Source organism: Lepisosteus platostomus, chromosome 12 (assembly GCF_059453375.1).
Source record: "Lepisosteus platostomus isolate fLepPlt1 chromosome 12, fLepPlt1.hap1, whole genome shotgun sequence".
In the NCBI taxonomy this organism is placed as follows: domain Eukaryota; kingdom Metazoa; phylum Chordata; class Actinopteri; order Semionotiformes; family Lepisosteidae; genus Lepisosteus; species Lepisosteus platostomus.
The window spans coordinates 5,745,682-5,765,093 of NC_142622.1; the positions used below are offsets into that span (position 1 = coordinate 5,745,682).

Consider the following 19,412-nt stretch of genomic DNA (forward strand, 5'->3'; position numbering starts at 1 on the left):
GTACAACCTGTACTAATGAAACAAGGGCTGTACAAGTCTATAATTACTAAGAGCAAGACACACATATTCACGCAACTGCAAAAGCTCCATAAGAAGATTATGCTAATTTAGCTCATTCATAGTCAAACCTCCTCCACACATGTCAGAAGGACGGCATTTGTCCCCTCTAGTGATAAACAAATTATACATGAAATCAATTCCTTTTCACAATAATTTTCCCTATTGGGCATTATCTTTCCTCTCCTGCTCCCTCCAGTTAAGCTCGCATCCTGTAACTTGCTAATGAGCTGGGGGACTCTTGTTTCAAAGGGCACCACCTGCCTCGAAGTCATGACACATCCCATTTCGAATGCTGCTAGCATTTTTCGACAGCTCCTGCTAACTAGCCTTCTTGACCCACAGAAAGAGGAACTCATCAGATCGAATCCTCTAACCTGTCAATCACCAGCGCAAAAGATCTTCACAGTCACTCCCAAGGCTAAAAGAAAGAAAAAATCCAGCGAGAGGGATAAGCAAAGAAAGATACAGCAAGAGAGCGAGGCCTCTTCAGCTTGCTAATGAGGATTTTTTAAAGTTTCTGAAAGCTGCTGAAAACAGTGAAAGTTGGTAGGGGAAATCAAGGCACAAATAAAAGAATTTCTCTCCTACGACTTCCCCCCCCCCCATTAAACAGTAATTGTTGAAGCATAAAATGTGCTGGATAAACAAAAGTGGAAGAAATAAAATAAACAACGAAAATTGGCCAGCCAAGCAATTCTTAAGAGTAGAAGGTTAGAAAGCACATTTAAATTGCAAAAGTGTTTAGAGCGCAGGAAAGATGCTTAGTAGAAATCAGATTAACCTGATTATACAACATCTTTAATGATTTAAAACACCAGTATTTTTGTACAATCCCTTCCAATAAAGCATACATACAGTGTTTCACAGTACACCTTAAACAATAAATGTCAAGAGTTTCTGTCACATTTTTACCAGGAATAGGAAATGACTGGAATTAGGAAAATTCAAGAGAAGCATTGTAAAACCTGGAAAACAGAAACAGTTCATTACCAGCATAATGCTATGTCAAAATTAGGCTTGTTAATATTCAACATTTATGTTCTTGCTCTAAACAAAGCACTTTAACAAAACACTCACCTTTTAAAGTTAACTGTTAATTTAAAACTGACAGTGATACCTGCTAATTGCTTTCCCAGTCTGACCAAAGACTGGGAAAGTCTTCATTTAAAGTGATAACTGATAATTAGATAGCTGCCTGTTGTTTGTCTTTGCACTTGTGTCTATATAACACATAATTAAGGCTGTCTTAAAAAACGACATTAAGGCCGTCTTAAACTTGAAAACTACAGACCAATGCGTCTTGTTCATCTTTGAAAAAAAGTGATGCATCAAACACTTACATCGTACGAAAAATGTTTAGCAAGTCTCCATGCACAGTATGATGTGTTATTAGTTTTAAAAGGAGAATAACGTATATATATATAAAACTGCCCGGCCTATTTTGAAACAGTGTATCCAAAGCATTCAACTGCCAGGAAGAGTTGGAGTGTTAGTGGTTGAGACCTGGAGTGCTGCAGTTGACCCTGTCAAAGTCTTATTGCACAGTGCTTCTATCATAGCTGTCCGACCTCAGATTTCAGATGCTCTGGCCAAGATCTTAAGAGACAGCTGACAGGGTGGGTGCATGTGGTTGTTCTTTATTTTTATTTTCTCTGCGTTTGATCATTTAAATGAATGAAAACTTGCTCACCAAAAAGAGAATTAGATTTGTAGATTAAAACACACAAGTATACAGCCCCTTTGTTTTAAAAATGTCTGTGTTTTAATTATGGTACAGGTCGTTCTCGATTTTTGCTGTTGGTTTAAAGCAGCTCGAGAATATATACCATTTCTTAATCTTTTTAAAAAGCTGGCATGGGGCTGGCAAGAGGCCATCTCAGCATCTGTCAGTATGCACCAAGCGACCAACTATCTCCCACTGTGTCACTTTTCTGAATGTATCTAGAAAATTGCTTAATTATCTTGTACCTGCTCTTTGTTTAAAATCTACAATTAAATCGACAAAACCCTAAACAAAAAGCAATTTATTGGAGGGAAAAAATAGAAGTAAATTCAAACATTTGTAAACAAAGCACTGTTAATTACCATTTTAAAAAACAGAAAATAACCTTAATGTTAAAAAAAAATTATATTGTGGACTGTTATCTACAAGACTTTAAATAAATGCCATGTAAAGGTTCATCGAGAGTAAAGGGATGGAAGATAGTTGTGCAGTGCAGACATGTCTATGGGCAAGGACTACAGCATTTCCTACACCACTCACCACCCACCACTAACAACAGTCTTCCCTTCATGTCACAAATATTATGAGACATTCAGTTTAAAAATTACATTAAATAAAACAATTAAAGCACACATACCCGCCCTATTTACATGTATCCATATGGGGAATTCGTTTTTAACTTGCGTGTTTTTGATGGATGTGGCATTTTACAGGAACATATCACATCCTGTATGTTTTGTGTGCAGTACAAATATAAGCACCGATAAGCACCAAACCAGGTTTTAAATTTAAGGCAGATTTGCATAGGTGGGATAACCTATGCTCTTCCTTTTGGTTCACTTAACTCAACAGCTCTCTTATTTTTCAAAGAAAAGAATAAAAATCCAGTTTTTAGATCAGATCAGAATGCATTACAGAGTTTAATTCTTTAGAAAAACAATCCACTTTGTTTGTTTTCATATCATAAAAGGTGAGAACAGAAAAGCCCTTTCTCTACAAAGCAATTTTTCCATACAATGAAAGCTGAGATGTATACTTGTTCTTTCTTTGAAACCCAAAAGGGAATTCAAATGGAATTTTGTATCAAAGGACAAATAGAGAAGATTTTATGTCTTTTAGTTATATTACATTCTCCTATACATTCAGTTCATGAAAAAAGATGGGATATTCTCAAGTGACATCAGTTATTAACCTTTTAAATAACAAGGAGTGTTCTCAAACATTACCTGTGTAAAGAACTGTTTTATAAGTCCAATATTAAACTATATATTTTGATTTAGCTGGTGGTCTTGTCTGCTACTGTTGTAATGTCAGAGACGATCATAGAACCAACCAAGGAGGACTAAACCAAGGGGGCTTAAGGTCTAGAAAGAGTCTGCAAACAATAAGGCATTGCGTGGACCCCTAACTGGAAGGCTGTGTGTTCAAATTCTAAGTGGGGTACTGCTCTTGTACCTTTAAGCATAGCACTTACAATTGCTTCAGCAAGATAGCCAGGGGTATAAACAGAAGTCACATTGGTACAAAGCAATAATATGACTAATGTAACCACAAATACAGTACAAAATGAATTATCTGTGTTGTGAGAGGTATGTTATCAAGCAATTTGACATTTTGCCAAGGAGTTAGAGTTACTTCACATTGACTTGTGTCAACAGTGAACTGTTGTTTTTATGTTTACCGGTAAAACTTTTGCAGTCATTTTTTGTGTAGCAAGTTGTAGATCTTTTTTTATCAGACACCACCCATGCTACTCCACCGTGTCATGCTGTATCTAAGAATGTGACGAGAAACGCCTTGTGTTGTTGTTGTTTTTTTGGACGTGTTGATTGTGCGAGGCCTTACATTAGCATGCCTTTGATTTGTTCTTCTCTCCGCACAGCTGGAGCCAGAGCCGAGACAGAGGTAACGACCGCTGTGGGTGCAGGGCGGACAGCTGCTGCCGACAGGGAGCGTGGCTAGAGACCAGGGGCAGCCCGCGGCTGGCACTGGCCTGGCGGAAGTCACGGGCACTGTGCTGACGACGAAGCGGGCCCCACAGGGAGGCCCGGTGGGGCAGCTTGGTGCAGTGTGTGCTGCTTCAGATAAACAGCTGGCGTGCACTCCGAGTCGCTGCTCGCTTCTGGTGTTATCTCAAGAATGGCACATCTGTTTCGCACCGGGTCACACAAAACACACAGGCTGGGGAGCTCCAGTCATAGCTACCAACTAAACAAACAGCTCCAGAAACACACAGCCACCTTCAGAGAGACAAACCATTTAGCCCATTGCACTGTGCAGTTTTCTATCACTGCCAATCCAGGAAATCATAAAAAGATTAAAGCACTATATGCCCCTCAGTTTTCAGGATAATGATGTGATTCATCATTTCTGCCTGACAGCAAAGTATGTAGATCACGCATTTTTATTTAGCATTTGCGAGTGCAAGCCAGTATTCAGAAATGTTTATGATGTCCATTTGTAATCTGAGCTGTGAGTGGCTTTAGCTCTGAGCTAATGACATGTTAATTCTTAAACAAAGAGCAGCAGTACATGTAACTGCATGATTGAAAACAGTAATTCTATAGATATGACAAATTAAAAGATAAATATTACAAGCCAGGTGGTTACATTACCTGGGGAATGGCCTTTATGTAATATAATTTAATATTCCTGAAATAGCAGAATCTAAGCTAATTAAAGACAATAACACTTACGAGCTACAAAGTTTAAAAGAGAAGATCCTTGAACCCATTTCAACTTGCATGTGTTTAAAGCAAAGTTGAAAAAGAAGCACAATAGCCCTGCCCCCCCTACAGACACTTTTTTCTTCTTTAGAAAACACCAGCATCAGTTTCAACAAATGACAGTCTGAGCACCATCACAAAAGCCTTTGATTTGTTTAAGCTTTAGGAAAGTTTTCTCCTCTTTAGCGATTTCGTTTTTTGCCGGTAAAGAGTTACCAGAGCTCATGCAGCAGAATGGTCTTGAAATGAGAGCTAACCAGCCTGCACAGAATAGGACCATCTCTCCACTGCCTTCCCTCTCTCCAGCCATTGTTCAGAAGATATTGTCCTCGGTGCATTCATGCATCGTTCTAGGCTATCAGCCCACTTCAACTCAGACAGCCCTTTATGTGAGCTTTATACAGGCCCTTCTCAAAGCAGTTATACCGCACAAAGGCAGTCTACTGGGAATTTCCTGCAAACCCTATTTGGCTGCATCCCTCATATAAATAATACAATAAAACGCACACAGGTCCTGATAGACTCTATCCCATGCATTTCAAACTCCTCTACAGTTGGACATTTGGCATCCCATGGACAGAGAAGAGTATAAATATTCAATTAATTACCACCCTAAATCTATTATTTAAAATTCCTGGGAAGTGCATCTTATAATGAATCATTCACTGTTGTTTTTTTTTTATTCTTGCTTCTTTCCAGTTTTGATTTTTTGCTTATTTTTGTAGAATGTACACTCTGGATGAAGAACACTCGTCCATTTCTGTCCCAGCCTCTAAAATAATGTGATTTTTAGATTCCCTTTCTTATAAATCTTGGTTATATATCAAAGGGAACTTACTCTGAGATAACTAACAGCGTCAGGCTATTCAAAGCCTTTCATAAAAGGGTTATTTCAATATGAATGCCACAAGTCAGGACCTCCAACAGGGCATATAAAAAGTGAACAGCAAACTGACATAAAATGTCAGCACTGGGTTTACTGAAACTATAATACTGCACAAATGATAGGCTATCATTTGGGAAATGAGTTTTGCATCAATATGAAATGAAATAATGTCAATTTAATTACAAACCCAAACAATACAAGTATGAAGGCTTACAAATATGAATGGCTGGTACTGCTATTAGTAAAGTTTGTTCTGCAGTTAATTCCTACAAAAACACTTTAACATTAAACAAAAACACACAAGGCATAACACATCAAGGGCATGTTCAGGCTGGAGCATTTTCACTGGACTACTAAAAAGGCAGACTGAATACAAACTCTGAAAACACAAATAGACTAATGAATTAAAATAAAAGCAAAGGAGTTCAGAATAATTTAGCAAAGGATATATTTTTATCTTGAAAGGTTTCGATATTCTCTATTCAGAATGAAAGTTAAATAAAACAACTGATAACCTTCTATAGTTCCCAAATTCCCTAGAAGCAGTATTTTCAATTAGTTTTTTATATTTAACATGCACGTATTTCAATATTTATGGATCCTTATGAGAAACTCATTACTTATAACTGAACCAAATTCACAAAGTTATCAAAAATGACAAAATAAAACTTTTTTTTTTTTTTAGAAGAAGTCTGTTTTCTAGCTGGTTCATTGAAATTTTATTGAACAGACATGACAGCCAAATTAATTATGCTGCTTTACAATCATCAGGTAAATATTGAGGGTTGATCGACACATAGTTCTGATTGTTACTTTAAAAAAAATAAATCTTTATTTTCAAGACACTTGTAAGAGATTACCCTTTAAAATAAAAAGCAACCTAAGAGGAAATAATTTTGAAAAATAATCAGTTACGGTAATGTATGTAGTGTTTGTACAGTAACTGCAAAAAGAGCTACATTACTTCTGAAACATTTGCCCCCAAGTTCTTATTAATTTTACAAAGTGGAAACTTTCATAATTCTGTCAACAGCGTCTACTGTAAAAGTCACAAGCTAATAGTGTGTGGTCAAAGCTGGAACCATTAAAAGGCATACATCTGGGACTCATGCTTTGCACCAGGTTGCAGATGCTATTCTGCGGGATTCTGTGCCATTGCTCTTGTAAAAGCTGGACAACCAAGTGCCTGTTTACAGGTCTCTTAGCCAGAACGCATCACAGCCCATTACACAGATGCTCAGTGGGCCTGAATTCTGTCTACTCTTATCTCCAAGAAATCTGAATCTTGTCTTTTCAGGATAAGCCCACAGAAGAAACTGCAAATGAGGTCCCAGGAAATGTATTGATCTGTGTGTATACAGGTTGATGTCAATGATGAGTTCTGAACCTTAAGGACTAGACAGCCCTGGCTAGATCTTCACACTTAGATCTTTCTATCAATCTTCATGAGGGGTTGTCATCTGCCGTCCCCCAGATTGTGCTTGTGACAGCTCTCACTCTGCATAGAGAAGTTCTTGAGGCCTGAGCCTCAAATAACAGCTTATAGTGGAGCAAAGAAGTACAGTGATGGGCTCTGGCTCCTCCACAGTCCTGTACTGGGCGAGTCAGACAAGCAGTCAGAGGAAGACAACTGGCCCCACAGCTACTGAAGAAGGAGGCAGAGGCTTCCTGGACTCCATATCAGCTGACTGACAACCGAGGGCACATCCTAAGCTAAGAGTGTCCTGGGACTTTAGGAACGTCTCCTTTGTGTCAGAGCACTTCTCACACACTGGAGAACCAAGTGAAATGAGCCCCAGTGAGTATGGCCAGCACCCCGAGGTGTCACAAAACCCAGAGTGTATACACATAAAAGATTTATTTTAGATACAAAAGATTTGATAAATAAAAAAAATATATAAGGTACTTAAATCAATAAATCAATAAACCAAATGAATGCTATTGCTATTACTATTACTATGCTGTTACTAGCAGCCACTTTAAACCAAATGTAATTCTTTAATTCAGGGATATCCAATCCTGATGCCACAGGGCTAGTCTGTCTTTAACTATTCATTCCAAACCGCTGATTTCAAGTGGACTGAACTGGACACCCCTGGTTTAAAGTCACATTGAGTATACTTTTGTCTTAACATACAGTAAGAAAAAGTCTTTTTTTTACTATATGGTAAAGTGGATACAACTGTCAAGAGTTGGCATGCTTATGCTAAGCTAAAAAAGGACAACAAAACTGCCCTAGAATCTGCATGTGCTGTTCACTCTTGTCTTATTGCTGTATTTTATGCAGCTGTGGTCACAATGTACCCTGAACTCTTCTTGCTAAAAACCCATAATCACTTTAATTAGAGCTTCTCACTGAAGCTTTTCCCTGTAAATCCTTGATTCTTACATAAACACAGTAGGAGTCCCCCTGCATAGCTTTGGTATCACATTAGACTGGGGGAGGGGTGCAGGGTCTTCATCAATACTGAAAGGGTTTCAAGGCCAGCAAATCTCTTTGTGCACCTGCCAGCAATTTAAAATTTAATCTTCACCTTAATGCAGTCATTTGAACTTCACTCAGTGCCATTATTACCGGACTCTAACACCAAAATTATTTGCAGCTGTGTGCTGAAATCTTCTGCCAGTCTTTTCACTAAAGTCAATTTATGCAAATATACCACCATTATCTACTCAATTAAAATGCTCCCCCTCCCCTTCAATAACAACTAATCTTGTAGCAAAGGGTCTGTGACCAAAATGTAATGGGCTTTCATCACTATGTTTTCCTACAATGTAATCATCATTGTATAATTATATCATTGTGTGACAAGTTTTTCAACACAGAATTTCTTTACAGCACAAACCAGAGGATTATGAATTAAACTTGTACTGCGTCCATATACTGTACAGTACCCTGTTGGTTCTCTACATAATGAAAAACACTTCACATTAGATTACAGTACATCATTGAGGTCTAGATGGAAGTTAAGCTATTACACATGAACAATGAACATTATACGAACTTTGTGCTCCTGTGTTTTGTACAGAAATGAGTATGATTCATATTGATATACTGTTATTCAGAGAGCAGATTTCAGTGAAAGTTGTACCTGTTTCCCTGTTCTGGGAAGAGCTGCCTTGTCAGTGTCGACTGTTGGACAAGCCTTTGTCATGGCTGTTGGTCTTTCCACACACTCTGATGCTGTCTCCTGTTTCAGGCTGCAGTTTAACATGAGGGACTGTGAGGATAGAAGACACTGGGAAAACACAACAAAGACAAGAAACTTTCAGTGCGGGACTGCAGTTCCACTCACCATACTGTACATACATCCTCTTCACATTTATACAGCTATTCTCACGTTTACTGAATACTAATTACCTGGGGGAAAACAATAGAGATAAATAAATTATTCCTTCTATTATCAAACCGTTGGGTTAAACAGCTAAATTGCCCTTTTGTGCTCCTACTGATGTTTATGACTAAATAATTTCTTTTTTGATCTCTCAAGGATCAACACAGCTATGAGCATGCTTCCACACCAGAAAGAAAATCGTCATCATTAAACCTAACGAGTATTTAGTATCTGAGAGTTCCTCTTTCACGGAATAATACATCTCTATCCAACTATACCATTGCAAACGACAATGAGAGTAAAGAGTAATTGACAGAGCTTTGAATATTGGATGTTATGGGTACTGATCTCACAAATTAGATGTAATACTTTCCTAATCAAGGTCTCCATGCATGCACACGCAATATTCATATTTCATGAAGGCACTTGAGGACGCAGAAGGAGAGTGCTCTTAAGGTCAGTCAAGGTCAGGCACAGCATGCAGTCAATGGAAAAAAAACCTCTTAATACCAGGTCCTGTTATCAGTGAATTTTAACAACCCCCACACACTTGAAGAGCAACATTAAATACCGCTTCTTCGTCTACTCCACACACTAATCTGTATGCTGCTTCAGATAATTCCAGGAAACAAGACTCCCATACTTGCTGTATAACTAACTGGGAACTCAAAGTGAAAAAAAAAGTAGGAGGAATATAGCAAGGGTTGAAAGCCTTTTTATAAAGCATAGTGGTTTTGCTTCTGTGTTTTCACCTTTCCCCTAATGTTATGTGAATATGATTAGTTTAATGTAAGACTATTCTTTGTAGGAATACCGTATTTTTATGAATTCCCAGTCTCACAGGAAGAGAAGACGTGTCACAAGCGCTTCTGAGATACAGCCCTGAAAACAAGTCTCTGCAAGAGCCTGCTGCTGCTCATCTGCCAGTGTGTGCAGCAGAATCGCCTCCTTCACTGTGTGTGCCAGCTTTGCTCTGGCCACTGGAGGAAAGGTCTGCTAGCCCAGCAGGTCCCAGAAGTGACCTATGGGGACAAGACTAGGCAACGATCTGCTCAAGCAGATAATCCACTTTTCATCCACAAATGAAGACTGAGGTGAAAGGACAAAACAAATACACATTTGCCTTTGTGAGAAATCTAGCAGTACACACTCAGCTTAACACCTGTCTTTCTTTCTTACTTGATGCCAGAAATACAAACAAACCAGAAACCTGACTGGTCTAAATACTGTATTTATCCTTTAAGCCATTCACATCCTAAAGTAAAGGACGTCCCACTGACCCATACTGTACGTTTCACTGGTGATAACCCATATATTAAGCATTTTTTACAGATAGAGACTGAGAACAATTTACACTCTGTCCTGTGATTACCTAGTAATGTGCTACAACATACTAATTACTATAAGAATCACTGCAAAATCCCAACATCTTCCCAACATGTCCAGAGCTAAAGAATTTCAAGAATTATATCATACTTATTCTTGAAGCAGGCACCGGAGTCTGTTGACTTTATTAATATACGATAAAATTGATAAATTAATAAACTATTCTGACTTCATAAACATCAGATGTCAATCTTGGACTATAGAGTATATGATACTTTTTTAAGACTGATTTTTAGTTGCAGCACCTTGACGTAGGGCATAGAGATACTCCTGTGACATACTGTACTTGAGTGTTTTAATTTGTTACTAGCTTAATACCATATATGAGAAACAAATACCTAAATAAAGGCTCATCCAGTTACAGCTCCACAGCACGAAGGGCAGCTTTAAGAAACCTGAACTGCATGCGATGCTCATCTGTAAGTAATAAAGTGTGCATGTTGCTCCTCTACTGTATCAGAACCTGTTGCATTGACTGCTGCTGTCACCCAGTCTTCAACCAGTGCCATGTCAGGAGACAAGGCTAGTAAAGGTGAATGCTGAAGGTAATACAGGTGCCTACGAATGTCAGTAGTGGCCTTGAGAAACATAGAAATAAAATCTCGCTACAACTTTTCCCAGAACAAGCATTAGCATGTTTAGGGGCTCAAATACGTTTTAAATCAGGTGTGTAGGAACTGAAGAGCAGGTTAGTATGGAAGTCTTTTATTTCCTCTGCTGAGGCTGAGGTGGCACTGGCTGGGGGTTAGGTGGAGAAAGGCTTTTGGTGAGTTACAGGGTGCGCAAATACGCTCTTTGTACATTTTGTTAGTGTGCATTTCATAAAGACAAGAACACGTGCACACCCATTTATTAGAAATATTCAATACCCAACAAATACCCAATTATTTGACCATATTGCCTAAAGGTAAAAAAGCTTATAATGACGGTAAGATTCCATAAAATCTCTGTCCATCCCAATTAGCAATGACAAATTTGCACAGAGCATACTGGAGATTCATAAATCGAATCTTTGATTCATCTATTCGTGAATTCATATTAATTTTACCACGGAAGTCAGTTGAGAACAAATTCTATTTTACAATGACAACCTGGAGATCCATTTTTGCTGCAGAGCATTTTATAAGAGCAATCTGAATGAAGTACCGTGCTCAAGGTTATAGCAATATCCAATCCGGGATTCGAACCCCTGACTCCTGCTGGTTTGACTGTCACCTTTCCTGTAGCCTTTCTTTCAATTAATCATGTTAGAATATGACCATCTCTGATTTTCCTTTAAAAAATACTTTATTCTTGATGAAATGTACAACCTCACATTCATAAAATAAAGATGTCCTACTGTTGCAGACAAAAAAATAGGATAAATACAAGTATGGCATTTACAGGGACACATTTACTAAACAAGAAAACTAAAGACATTATTTTTTCATTTAAAGACATCACTATAAAATCTAATGAAACCTCTAGGAAAAATTAATATTGTTTAGCGATTGGATGACTTATGTTGTTAATTGAGAAAGTACTAACCACAAAAAGTTCTCAAGTATAAATTTGGCTTTCAATAAAAGTGTGTATTTCATAAAAACACAAACGTTCACTTTTTTTTTCAAAGTAAGCTCAGGACTGTCCCAAAATTCTAGTATAATATTCATACAGTTGCTGTTCATTTCTGGTGTCTGAAAAAACAACACTTCAATGAACCTCTTCCTTCCAAATAAATTCTCTATTCTACAGTTTAAATACACAAAATAAATAATTACAAGTATTGAAAGGTGATGAGTATTTTTACCTCCACTTCAGAGGAACCAGTGAGTGTGGTTACCATTGAAAAGGACAGTTTGTCCAGTTACCAGGTTCCTCTCTTTATTAGTTACTAGCTTATTTTTGTTTGAAGCTAAGGACATTAGCATTCCTTGAGAGCAATGAACACCACTGTGCTTGGTAATTAGATGGTTAAGTGTAACAAATTTTGTTTCATGTCTAGTTATAATTATCTTCTTGCACCAGAAACTGTGCTCCTCCAGATCTAAATTTTACTCCAGGCATTTAGTGCAGCCTTCATTTAAAAATAAAATTATTTCATCTTTATTCTTCCCTTCAAAAGATTTTAGCTTCTGTCAGTATTTAGCAGTATGCAAAGATGTGTTTCTGCCAATGAATATCGCCTTATGGTTATGCTTGTGCAAATAACCTGCTGTGAGCTGATAAAAGGATTAATACAGGAAAAATTCTTAATCTGTGAAATTACAAATTAAATTCTCATATTAAAATTACCACCCCTGAGGTATTTTCTTTCCTGCTTTTAATTCCCCTCTGGTGTTCTGCATACATTGTGCCTGTTAATGACTCAGACAAGCTTCTCTCTGTTGGCAGTCTGCTGCAGTGTGATAATGCAGAGGCATTTACTCCACTGACAGATCTGGATTTAACCACTGACTGATAAAACTAAGTGGCAACTGTGTAATAAGCCTATATTAGCAGAGAACTGCGGGTACAGTATTCAAAATGCACTCGGCCCATGGGTTTACCGAAATCCTGGCCAGACGTAATGATGGCGTGTGATAGGATAGAGATGTCACTACTGCTGGATTGTTTCTTGCATCCTTTTCAGGAAAGTAAGACTCAGAGCCACACCGCTGGTGATGAGCGCTCATTTCTGATTATATTAAAAGCACTGTCACATTTCTGTTTTACAGTGTGCAGTTCATTTTATTTCTCCAAAAGAACTGCTCTGCCAAAGGATTTTCAATGTTCATGTTACATCACAGTTTAAATACTGACACTTCTTTATCTGCTGTTGCTGTTGTTTTCCATATTTACTGATGAGATTATTTTGCTATTAAAACGTGCCCAGCTCTTCCCCATTTGTGCAATACGTATAAGTCTTTAAAATGGACTTAATCACAAACCATCTTTTACAATTCTAAATTGCCTTGAACTTTTGAGTTCATAAAATGACAACACCTATTAAATCACTCCTGTTGCATATTCCATTGTGGCATCTTTTGTCACCAGGAACCAATATAATTTGTCACAGCAGGATTTTAGACTATATGACAGCACATCAAAGATATCCATGAATAATTGCAGTCAAAGTATCAGTTCTGGAATTGAGATTTGTGTCAACTATTACAAATCTAACCAATTACCTTGTAATATAAAACAAGGGACCCAGGTTTTCTGCTTGCTCAAATCCAGGGGGATTAAGCAGATTTTATAAACGAACATTACATTCCATTAGAGATCCTTAATGTGGCAGAAGGGATTTTTTTCTATTTTTGTTTTGGTATTGTACAGCAATTGGTTTACTTTAACTGGGAAATTAGTAAAAATTTTAAGCAATTATGTTTTTCTAACATCACATTGAGCAAAAAGTCTAGTAATAGGGTCTTCGATGCAGTATGTTAATGAATTCAAAGCAATTCAATTCCTGAAATCTTTTCTGAAATTAAAACAATTGGAATATATAATAATAAATTAAAATGACATTATGAACACTTGACAACAATACGTTTTTTACAACCTTTTTTAGCCTAAAATGTGCACCAATGACATTCATTCATTAGAAATGAAGTCCAAAAAACTGATAATTAAGCTATTGGATGTCAGATGCATTGGTGTTTTTGTTCCCATTTTGTTGTACTGCACTGAAACAATGTTTGTTATGCTATCATATTCTTATTTTAAATATAGGCAGCTGAGAGAAATGTAAAAGAAGAAATATTCCATCTATCCATCAGAGTCAAGCAGTTACTCACGGGTTTTAAGCAAATTTCACATTCCACACAAAGTTATTACAGCTGCTTTAGCTCTAGGCAGAGCGTTCATACATTTGGTGAAATTTTATTTTATTTTGTAAATTGAAATTCTGCATCAGCAGACACCGAGATCTTGAAATTAAACAAGCTGCACAGTCCAGGCTCCAGTGGCAGCTGTTAATAAGAGTCTGTCTTTTCACTTGCTGAACAAAACCCTGGTTAACATAAATTTCCATTTCATTCCCCTCTCATGTAATGAAGAAAAAAGGCACTGACTGTCAGGTAACTCCCAGAGCCGAGGAGGCAGATCACTGAAGTATTCATGGTTCAGGGCTGCCTGTGCTGACAGCCTGTTCTTTGGGAAGCACTGGAGAAATCTGGAGGCTAGCTCCTCTGCGTGATTCACATAACCCAGTCTGAAAGAAAAGATGGACAAGACGCAACATTTTAGCAGGGCTCACATCAGGTGCCACAGTCAGCCTAGATCAAAACACAGCCATCAATTACTGCGCCGAACAAGACAGACACATTAGATTGAAGGATAGGCTTTGTTTCTGCCACATATACCACCAGAAAATGTGACAAAATAATAACAACTCACCCCCACCACCAAACTCGGGTAATTTCTTTTTTTTTTGTCCCGCTGGAACTCGTTAATTCCAAGCACACTTCAGGCAACAGTGATGAAAAATATGGCGAAATACTGCGGATTCTGCAGTTCATAACCCTTGCAGCTCCAGATGCCAAGCGACCCCGCCAAACACAATCCTTCCCAAGACCAACCTCGTTGTTGGATGCTATTTTGGTGACATTACAGAAATGTAAGCTTTCAGTTTTCCCCACAACTCTAAATGAAACAGCAAGTTCAGATGTGATGGAGACAGACACAGTCCTAAGGGCGGCACGTTTAAGGCAGAAAGATGAGACAACACACTTGCCTTTGAAAGACCAACTGGGGTTTGGTTTCCCCCCATCAGACCTGCCTTACCCCTGAGCAGGTCTGCAGGCTGGCCAACTGTGCGGCCGCACTGCAGTGAAGTGTCAGAGCAGTTTTCTGAAGAAGCCACATGAGGGAGTGCAATTCCACCTTGCCAGCAGATCAGGACCTTTGGAGGATTAGCTGATGACAGAGATTCGATTCTCGCTCTGCCTAATTTCTTCCTAAGTGTCATGTTATTATTACAGTTCATCTTATAGTTCTGATTAGATGCCATTATAAGACACCTTGGACAAGAATTTCTCCTAAGCAAACAAATTCTAATGGTGGTATTATTTTCCATTGAGACAGGAAGTGGCAAAGTCCCTTGAAATTCATGTTCTGTCCCTCTTCATTTGTTATTCCATTGCACTACGCTTTGCCGATTTTCAAAAGACAAAATTTAGAGAACATTTTGTGGCTCTGTGGCTCAGGATCTGTGCTTGTGGCTGGATGGTTGCCGGTTCAAATCCCGCGGCCGGCAGAGGAATCCTACTCCGTTGGGCCCCTGAGCAAGGCCCTGAACCCTAACTGCTCCAGGGGCGCCGTACAATGGCAGACCCTGCGCTCTGACCCCAAGCTTCTCTCCCTGTCTGTGTGTCTCATGGAGAGCAAGCTGGGGTATGCGAAAAGACAAATTCCTAATGCAAGAAATTGTATAGGGCTAATAAAGAAACATTATCATTAAACATTATCATTATTAGTATGGCTATCCTGTTTTGGGAAAATGGGTGAATTCAAACATCCCTACAGAACACAAAACTAAGATGTAACTACATAACGTAAAATGTATATTTCTAGCACATGGTGATTCAGATGTTTGTTGCCCAGATACAGTGGCATACAACACAATACTTCAATTCCGAAAAGGTAATTTTATATTTCAATTAAATAAACTGTAGGCTGTTGAATAACATGTCAAAGCGGTGCTATATAATATTTCCATTGGGAGGTGCATATCTGATTTGTTTTTTAAATATTTTTCTAAACATGTGCTAGGATACAGAACAGATGTTCTGTTAATGAAAAGAGCTATGAGCTCAGTTAAGCCCCTTGAAATGCCCAGATGAATGACAGACTGAAGCTCCACATGGCCACTTTGGCCCAGCAGTAAGACTCTTGCTGTCTAGTGGTCACCTCACAGCAAACAAACTGAGGAGCACACACAGAGAGAAAGCCTCATACAGTAAGGGTATAACCAAGTCCACTCCAGTACCATAACATATGTATTACAGTATATACAGTAACATGTCTGGTTAAAAGTCATAAGTAACCCTCTCTTACATGATAAATGAACTACTAGTGGTATTGAATAGGCTTAAAGAATTCAGTGCACCTCTGTACTATGCACTTTTTACTTAGCTACCGTGTATTTATATGCCTGTGTGTAGACTGTTCTGTACTACCTGTTGAACGTTATTGTGCTTTGTTGTGCTGTCTCTATTTATTAATATTCCATGTTTTGAAACGTACGGCACACAATGTGTGAAAGTGTGGAGTGTTGTACTGTGCACGTCCCGAGAGAATAGTGCCAATTTACATGTACATATGGCAAATAAACTCTTCTGTCTCAAGTTAATTAAAATAACACTAAATAATTAAAACAAACAATAGCAATCACAAACCCGTAGTAATCATTCAAATAAACAACATGAATCCCTCCTTTGTGTCCAGCAGATGCCTGCACTTTCTCTCTGCCTCCTTGATCAGCATGCCCCACTGTAATAAAAAGGGCAATAAAACTGTCGGTGAGCCTGTAAAGTTGTCTCCAGGCTGTCATTCCCCACGAAACCAACATAACCAGGAGCCTTCATTACAATACAGAAGCAAGACCAGGCTGAGATGTGGATGCTGGGCAGTGGGTAGTTGTGCAGGGGCAGGGAGAGGCTCACTCACTTGCTAGATTCATCTCACGGTCCTGATCTGCTGTACAGCTAATTTGAAAGTTGCACTTAACAACCTTGGGCTCAGCTTCATCCTGCTCTGCTCTTCTTCCATAGAAGATCCCGAATTGCGAATAAATGAATTTGTGAAATGTTGCAGATGTTGAGACCCTACTGCACTCTTGAGTATGGCTATCTAAGAGTCCTGTGTTCTAATCACAAGAACACCCAGAGCTCCCATCTACCTCTGCAATGCGTGATACATTTTATGACATGAGCTGTGCATTATTCTAGAACTTTGAGGAAACATTCTATCTAAAAATGATTTATATCTCCATGGAGTTCTTAAATATGCACAATAAAAGACATTAACTTTGAGAAATGACAGGAGGGGAAAACACTGGATTCTTGTGGCACGGTCGAGATTCTTTACATATTTTGTGCAATTTGACATTTTCCAGGCTCCAGGGGGCTGGGAGGTGAGTTACACCTCGAGGATGGGTGCTACCACCTAAGTAGAAAGATCATTATCAGGCCTTACATATTTATAGTGAACATATCAGGAAGTAGCTGTGCTGAACATACCTTGAGGCAGCCCTGTGGCTGTCGGCTTTGGGTGCTGGTTCCAGTGACATTAAAGTGACATGAATTTTTTGTATTTCCCTTCCGAAGGCCTGTCAATCAATGCTTTCAAAATAAGCACGTTGACTAAATGTTCAGCTTAATTCTCCAAGACATGAAGCCTGTTTGCCTTTTTATTGCTTTCCCACACTGCCTACATAAACATCCACATATCAACATAAACACCTATGTCTTTTTCATAAAGATCGTCTTCAGGATGTTTCACATCTTATTTTTATGGTTTATGTTTCTGCTACCTGCATGTAACACTCCACACTTGTCTACATTAAATGTGGTGTGCCAGGATTTTACCCATGCTTAAATTCTGTCAAAATATTTTTTTAATTGACTCATCATCTGTGACCTTTACTGGTTAACTAACTGCAATCTATCATCTATTCATTTTTTAACCACTTCTTCCAATATTCATCTTTTAAGTTTATATCACAGAAATTCATCCATCCATTTTCTACCCGCTTTATTCAATTCGGGGTCATGGTGGAGCCAGAGCCCATCCTGGCAAGGAACAGGTGCCAGGCGAAATTCACCCTGGATGGGATGCCGGTCCATAACAGGGCAGAAACACAGAGATGCACACACTCACACCCAGCACTGTGAGGCAGTAATGCTAACCACTGTGCCAATCAACTGCGATCTAAATACTATACATATAAATTAATAAATGTTCCTGATACAGATCCTGATACACTATCATCGCAGGTGAGGTCATTCATCTCTTATCTGTACTCTCTCTTAGCTATGCTTTTTTAGGGGTTTGAATTGTGGCATTGCCTTGTAATCGACGTATCTCCCCATCTGGATGATTATTTAATTGATTAATCTACCCATTTACTCTGTTACGTAATGCGGTCATTAAGTTATTAACCCCATTATTTGCTGGTTCTTCTTATTACTTTGAAGTTTCATTGCTGATATACTGTGCAAATGTGTTGCTCCAACCGGAGCTGCTGGAAACGTCCAGAGCTGTCCAATGAAAATAAGGTTGACAGGATGGTAACACTAAACTATTTCACATTTACTTTACACATGAACATTCAGAGGTTCTATCCAGTGTTATACTCATATTTAAACATATTGTCATAGTGTACATGTGCAAGGAAACCTCATGAGAGAATCATATAAGTAAAGTGTTTAGGCAACTGTTTTTAAAAACATGAAATGTTTAAAAAGGCAACCGTACGAAAACTTTGCCAGGACAGGCTTAACTCCCTCACAGTACTAGCTCGAAAGAAAACAATATTTTGAAGTTGTCTTCTTTCACCCCCCATTTTTTTCATAGTTTTAAAATGACGCAATGACTTCCTCCCTCTTCTGGAACCATATTTAAGTTAAGTAGAATGTCACCTCCCTGCTGCCATTGTCTTTCAAGCTCTGATACCTTCTGTATTGTGTTGTCATGCTGTGTTTTTGTGATATTGTGTAAATCGGGACTTGCTCAAAAGCCTTCAGGATGGACCAGCTTGCAGTGCTGTATCTGTGAAGCTATTTTACTTTTATTTAATCACTATTTTTATTTGGAATTTACAGAAAAAAACTTGAAAGAAATACTCACAGGTCTCTTCAGCTTTCTTTAGTATTGTGAACTTTTCATTTCCAACGTTTAGCAAAGAAAGTGCAACTAGCTAAGAAAACTAAATTTAAGGAGGTCTGTTACTGAATTTGTGCACAATAATTCTTAAAACGTATTTGATATTACCTGGCCTCTTTTATTAATAAGAAAAGAAAACAGAAGAATCACAATGAAGATGTTTTTTGTCTTTCCTGAGCAATATTCTGTGCATGACAAGGTCAGCATTCCTGCCTCATCCTGGATTGAGGTAATAATCACAGAGTCATAGTCACTGAGCATGACGATGTGAGTAATGTTCACAGTAGAACATAACCATCACAGACAGTCTCATACTGCCTACTTTCTGGTTGGGTTGCTATAAAGAAAACATCATAAAGTCAAGACAAAATCAGTGCAGCTCTCCCTCCAAAGTTTGCTTTGTAGTTTTTCATCAGTCTTATCAAGCTTCTTATAGTCTCTGAACCAGG

General features: G+C 38.4%; 1 protein-coding gene across 2 annotated transcripts in view; it reads right to left on the bottom strand.

Annotated features, from left to right (window-relative positions):
• Positions 1–19,412, bottom strand: part of cdk14 (cyclin dependent kinase 14) — a 178,216-nt gene that overhangs the window by 39,403 nt on the left and 119,401 nt on the right. For both annotated transcript variants that reach the window (XM_088600602.1, XM_088600603.1), the window contains 2 exons: positions 14,151–14,290; positions 8,488–8,634 (listed from right to left, as the gene is read on the bottom strand). In XM_088600602.1, the coding sequence (XP_088456728.1) occupies positions 8,519–8,634; positions 14,151–14,290 (256 nt within the window). In that variant the 3' untranslated portion in view covers positions 8,488–8,518. The remainder of the gene's footprint in view (positions 1–8,487; positions 8,635–14,150; positions 14,291–19,412) is intronic.